The sequence below is a fragment of the Borostomias antarcticus genome, assembly GCF_949987555.1.
Source record: "Borostomias antarcticus genome assembly, chromosome: 5".
NCBI lineage: Eukaryota > Metazoa > Chordata > Actinopteri > Stomiiformes > Stomiidae > Borostomias > Borostomias antarcticus.
This window is the reverse complement of record NC_140238.1, coordinates 4,710,114-4,716,602: the sequence shown is the minus strand read 5'-3', so window position 1 is coordinate 4,716,602 and position 6,489 is coordinate 4,710,114. Positions and strand designations below refer to the sequence as shown.

The following is a 6,489-nucleotide window of genomic DNA, read 5'->3' as shown; positions in this document are numbered from 1 at the left end:
ACTACGCTTTCGTTTCTTTTGATAAACTAATTTGAGAGTAATCTCAAAATATAGGCCTATTTAATTCAAGATATCGATACAGTAAGCATCCAACAACCACTGATTGGCAGGAATAAGACATCTCAATGAACACACCATCTAAGTCAAGTTAACATCAAGTTGCCCAGTTTTTCAGTGGGCTAACGGCCACACATCCCCCCCCTCCCCAATGCCACGTTTTCTCTCTTCCAAGGCACGCGTTTTCTTATGTTTAGCAGGCTGGGCGCACTGGCATCTGAAGCAGGATCACCTGCCTGTTTTCAGAAGGATGGCATTTATTGATGTGCCTCGTGAGTCCCGGTGAGCTATAGAAAGTGGCGGGGCAGTACTTGCAGGGATAAACCTGGGACGAGTGCATGAGACGCAGGTGTCTCTCTTGGCTGGCCCTGTTGGGAAAATTCTCCCCGCACACTGGGCACAGAAGGCAGTCCACGGGGCTCAAATTCAGGGGACTTTGGTTTGGGTTTTCCTCTGAGGAGGAGGGGGGCACTTGGACCTGCTCTTCCACGCGCTCGTTGTGTTGAAATCCGTGGTCCTCGAACATTTTATTTTGCAAAGCCTGATGCCCCAGAATGTGTTTTCTTAGGTATGCCTGGCGCTTAAACCGTTTCCCACAGAATTGGCAGTCGTATAACCCATCTTCTGAGCCGGACTCGGACAGGTCTGGACTCGGGGTGTCTCTGTCGCTCAGCAACTCGGCGCGTGTGTCTTTGGCTTCCTCTGTGATGGACTTGAGGACGGGGGGCATTTTGGCGATTTCAGATTTCGTGCTCTGGGTCGGTGGCATCCCGGGTGTGCTTGGGACGCGCGGTTTGTGCCAACGCCGGTGAGAGGCGAGGTTGGCCGGACAACTAAACATCTTATCACATTCGGGACATCTGTACTCAACCCTCACTATCCTGGAGCACTTGTGCTGGGCTAGAGAAAACGGGTCCGCGTATTCCTCCTTACATAATTGGCAGATGTACTCTCCTAAAGGCTTGTTACCTCCCGATGTCCTTGGTTTTGACTCGAACGGTCCCTCTTTGATTTTAAGACCAAGCACCGGAGAAGTTGTCATTTCATCCTCAAAATTAAGTTTTCTGATGGCTTTGGGTTTCTTAGGGGCAGGTTTACTCTTGCGCTCGTTGTCGGATGCGAGCCTTTTGGTGCCGGGGCGGACAGCCGTGGCGGGGATGCTGCTGGTGATGCCGCTGCGGTTGCTGTTGCTGCTGCCTATTTTCAGGTCCACCGGTGCGAACATTAGATGGTCTAAGCTGGAGAGCGAAGCGGGTGTTGGGAATGACTCGGCAGAAATGGGTGAGCCTAGATTGAAACTTCGCTCGAAATATCTCCTCTCGTGCTCTTTGCTGATGGGCCGAGTGGGGCTGTAGAGGGCTTGGTACACCGTCTCGGGGTTGCCAAACTGCACCGGTTTACTCTGCGGCCCGGGGACCGGCGCGGCTGCGGCGAGGGCTGGCGATAACGCTGCGCGGTCCGGACTGGACGCCACAGACACGGGCGGGGACGAGTCGACCTGACTCTGAAAGCTTGGGATGTGCTGGATGTGCTGGATGTCCTGTTCATCTTCATCGGAACGAGTCCTGTAGGAAACATGTGCAGATTTCTTGTTTCGTTTCACCAGGAATCCTTTGGGCATCTTTGCGAATAGCGGCAGCAAGGCACTTTGGAGAGGTGGGTGAAGTCTCGAATATGATCCAGGTTTGTGGAATTGCAGACACGCCGGGAGCTTAGGATGGCGAACTTATCTTTTCGCTATTGATTCCTCTGTTGCTGAAATGTTTTCGTCTCCAAGGCATAGCTGCACTCTTTTTATGCCGGAATGATGCTATTGTTCTCGCCCCTTGTTGCCGCGTCGCTGACCAATCAGACGAAACGAAGATCCCAGTGGATTTGGTTGTGGGAGGGTTCAAAGCCTGGCTTTGGTGGATTTCGTTGGAACGACGTGTAGATAGCTTAGCAGATGTACTTGCGGCTTATTACATTAATGTGCGCGCGCGGCCCCTCCCCGACAGAGGCACACGTCGGGCCCTCCTCTTTTTACGGTCTGATGGCTCTCTATACAAATGCACACGTGCCACGGCTTTGTGGCTCTCCTCTGGGGGCCACGGAGCTGCCAAAAGGAAATGTCCGTCACTGCCACAGTCATCAGAATTTAGAATTAAGACAGGCACTGGAGTGGAGTGGGGGTTTGCAACAAAGAAGTTGTGGAGGGTTATGTGGCAGCATTTTATAGAATATTGACAATCGTGTTATTATGTAGGCCCTTATTGTGTTATTAAAATGTGTGTGCATTAGTCAATGTGACAGCCGGGCGTCGCCTATATGTTGGTTTACTTTTTTTATTTTATTTTATAGTGGACGTGACATTTAAGTGTATTGGATTTGGATTTGTCTATGCGTAATAGCTTTACGCGCACACACCCAAGCGCAGCAGCAGCATGTTGTCATTTTGTCAGATGTGACAAAATGCCACCGCGAATGTCCAATCACATGTGCGGTGGCTTTTTAATGTTTCTCAGAAATAAACACTGTTTAGTGTGAATGTATTTATTTGGACACGTGTCTGCTCGGCAGTTTAACTCGACTTATAAATCAGACATCTCACTGCATACATAAGTAATAAGCAGGCTCCCTGGTCTTTGTGGACAATAGCCACGTCTGCCCACGTTGGATATCCCGTTTTCGTTTGAAAGGCAAATTGACCTCTTCACTGTGAAATAGGACTCACGACCAATCTGGCCTAGAGATAGTCGCGTGCTGTGTGTAATCAGCGCCCCAAACAAAGAGGGCCGCAGTCCGAATGTCAGCTCACGCGCACTGCTGCTTGTACTGTAATAAAATGCAACATCCCGAATACGCTTGTGTGCACGTGCATGAAGCCTGTATTGTAGGCTATCTATAGATCATAATTTGCCCCTATATAGGGACCTTTACCTTACAAAGTAGTTTTGTTGTAGGCTATTTGTATCCTAATTCGAGTCCTACTTTTATAAAACATTGCAATTATTCGTTTATTTTTTTATTGTTTAAACACAATTATCTCCAAGTTAACATTCAATTCTAGTTTTTGCAGTAGGCCTAGCCGACTTAAATTAGAAAAATAGGCTAAATCGTATTTGCAATTCAAAAACGTTAACCAAACCAATGTGAAATGACAACATGATTGCCAAAGCAAATTGGAAAAGCGCATTCAGCCAAGTTTTTCAGTTATCTTAAAGAAAAGTTGAATATATTCTGTGTAGCTCACCATAACTATTTGTCCATCTGGTTACCTATTATTTATTTATTTATTGAATCCAAATGAAGTGGAATGAGTGTGTGCCGTGTATTTGACATAATGTGCTTCTTTCTCTCTGCACAGGGAAACCCGGCAAGAATTAATCTCCATCATCGCCCATTGTTCCCCTCATTTGCATAAAGCTGTTGTATGACCAAGTCAAATAATTGCACAAACCTAGTTGAGACATGGCTGCTTTGGCGCATTCTCACCTGCTTGAATGCACACCGTTAGCTTTGCCACGAATATATTTTCAGCTTCATAATTTTATTAGGCTAAAAGTATAATATTTTTACACTAACTACAACTTGCTCTGTTCCCAGACCTTGGCAAAGTGGTGCCATATGAAATAGCCTACATTTCAATCCATAGCTACATTTCAAATCATAGCTAGGCTATTTTATACCTTTGATGAACTGGACCGCCTGATTTTCTTCTATAGATTACATATCAAATAGTTAAAAACACCTTGGGAAATAGTCTATACTCTCAAAGTGTACCCAAATCATGCATATCTCTTGTCCATATCTGTTCAGGACAGGCCAGTCAGTGTTTCTTCAAACGCGTTTCAGCTGGCAGTTATAATACTTGTATTTCGTGGGTCTAAAAGCTTTGATGGCATTTTAACGAGTTCCTCTTTCCCTGTGTAATTTCTCTTAAGAGCGTGGCCTTGGTGTCGGACGCATGTGCGTGTTTGCTCAGTGGCGCGTGCTGGCCTGCGCGAGGGGAAGCACGGAAAGACTGGCGCCTCATTAGCATACAGCTGTCGCTCCCTCCTAAACTTCCTCCGTCCAGCAGACATTACCACCAAGGCCTGGGCTCTGGGTATGTACAACACACCCTCTCCGGTTTAACACGGGAATGGGACATGTAGGCCATATAGGGTATAGGCTATGTCTAGCTTCAAAATAAGATGCATAGGCCTACATTGAAATTGTCTGTAGAAGGTAAATTATTTTTCATATGGTCTGTTTGCGTTTATGTAGCCTACACTGTAGGCCATTTTTCTTACTAATAAAGTTTTGCTAAAATAGAAGATGGAAGTTAAAAATGTCTTAAACCCATTTTGTAGGAGGAAGCAGTAGCCACACACAACAGTGAAGTGACCTCTCTCTGAGTTCACCTTTTGAAGACACAGTTCCTACTTCATTGCGCCACCTACAGGAAGAAAGAAGGATCCTGGAGAGGAAGGACTGACGCTCACCCTGGATACCATTTGATGATTTTACTCCCACTTCAGGTGACTGTCATCCGGGTTGGCAGACATGCCAGACCCTAACCCTAACTCTTCAAAAGTAGCCTACTGTTTCAGGTTTCTAACATATGCTTTCCATATTTCCCCAACGGCATTGTTTATATGCTATAAACGTAACTCGCTGCCAGCCAATTTGAAATGTAAGGATGTGACTGTAATTTGCGCTCGCGACATGGGCTCCCTGAACGGCATTGCCAGTTAATTATTGTAATGGATGAGCAGGAGCTCCTTTGGCCAGGGTGTAATCTGATGAGAGAGCCCCCATTCAGCACCACGGAGAGAGACCGTGAGGAAACCAGATTGAATCAGTGCAAGGGCCTGCCCAAGACAAACTTTAGCCATTGTCTCCACAGAGATGGAAAACAAGCAGTTTGGACAATGGACCAATTAGACATTGGTGGGGATTGGGGATTTGAACAGTTCTAAATGATTTTGAGGGGCATATGTGTAAAAGCAAACGCAGGAGGTCGTGAAAAGTGCGATTACTGCAAATAATGCAACCATTTGTGGGCTACTTCTTAGTATTAGGTCTAGTACTAGGCTATTTATTGCCGTACTAACACAGCATCATATTAAAACCGTGTCTGAATATAATTTCTCTAAGTCTCAGGAGAATGTTTAATTCTAAATCGAAAACAGTGGAGAGAGCTGCTCAGTGTTCGGCGGAGTGTCAGTCTCGAGGCATGCCCTGGAATGTTAAACACTAATTCACCTCTCTGGGCCGCGGAGGTGGGATGAAGTGATTGTTCTATCTGCCACTGATTAAAACGCACTGGCTCGCCTCTCCCCTCCGCGTTCACCTCTGTCGTCCCTCGCATTCATTTCTGTATTCATGAGCGGACAACAAAGCGCATGCAGAACGGCTGCTGTATTATAGATAATAAGGCCAGCGGGCGCCAAGTTCGCGCCGCAGGTTTCTCCCTGCCCCGGCCCATTCAATTACCCCCAGAAGAGTTCTCAGAGGCACAGCTGCACCGTGGGAGAGCGGAGAGGGGAATTGAGGTTGCATACAGAACTTGCATGCACGCGCACACGTACACGCACGCGCTTCTGTCAAAAAGGGTTTGCTCCTGCGTTGTACATTACAAGATGGTGGATTCATCAGCGGAGGTATAGGCCTTAACCTACTATGAGACTGTGCGTGTGTGTGTGCGTGTGCGTGCGCGCGCGTGTGTGTGGACTCTGCATTTGAGTTGCTACAGTGTAAACTCAGTGTATATTACTCACACTCCTTTCAAATCCAGGACAACGATAAGCCATGTTTGCCTTACATTCATTTGAGGGATGATACCCATTGACTGTAGTTCATTTGTAGTCTACATCGTAATGACTGCACTGTGTCAAGGAAATGAAATCAGAGTCGTTGCTCATGTGATCCTTTTATGAGGTCACCTTTATCTTGATGAAAGTGAGGAAGGCAGATGCATCATCCAGGGGAAACATGAAAGATGGACGCTCACCCACTTAATGGACCACATCCTCTGCCTGTTGACAAATGGAGCCACTGCTCTGCCTCGGATTCTCTCTCTCTCTCTCCCCCTCTCTCTCTCTCTCTCTCTCTCTCTCTCTCTCTCTCTCTCTCTCTCTCTCTCTCTCTCCCTCTCTCTCTCTCTCTCTCTCTCTCTACCTCTAGCTCTCTCTCTCTCTTTCTCTCTCTACCCAACCTCTTTTTCTCTCAGGAAGTCCAGGTGTCCACGTCTGTACAACATGTTCTGGTTATTGAAGGGATGCAGGAAGAGGAGAGCGCCAAAAGAAACGCTTCAGCACCCCCTCTCAGTGGACAGCGTTAGCTCTATACGGGCTGCTGTCCGCGGTCCTGAACCTCGACTTACGCTACAGTGTATCAGTGTAACGTGCATCATGCTGATACTGATTGCTTTAGGCTCTTAGAGCTGCTTAAAAAACATCAAATGAG

General features: G+C 47.0%; 1 protein-coding gene across 1 annotated transcript; it reads right to left on the bottom strand.

Annotated features, from left to right (window-relative positions):
* Positions 1 to 250: 250 nt before the first annotated feature.
* On the bottom strand, positions 251 to 1,678 carry insm1b (insulinoma-associated 1b; the record flags this gene model as incomplete). Its single annotated transcript, XM_084438796.1, has 1 exon — positions 251 to 1,678. One exon carries the CDS (start codon positions 1,676 to 1,678, stop codon positions 251 to 253), a length of 1,428 nt encoding a protein of 475 aa, XP_084294922.1.
* Between the last annotated feature and the right edge of the window lie 4,811 nt (positions 1,679 to 6,489).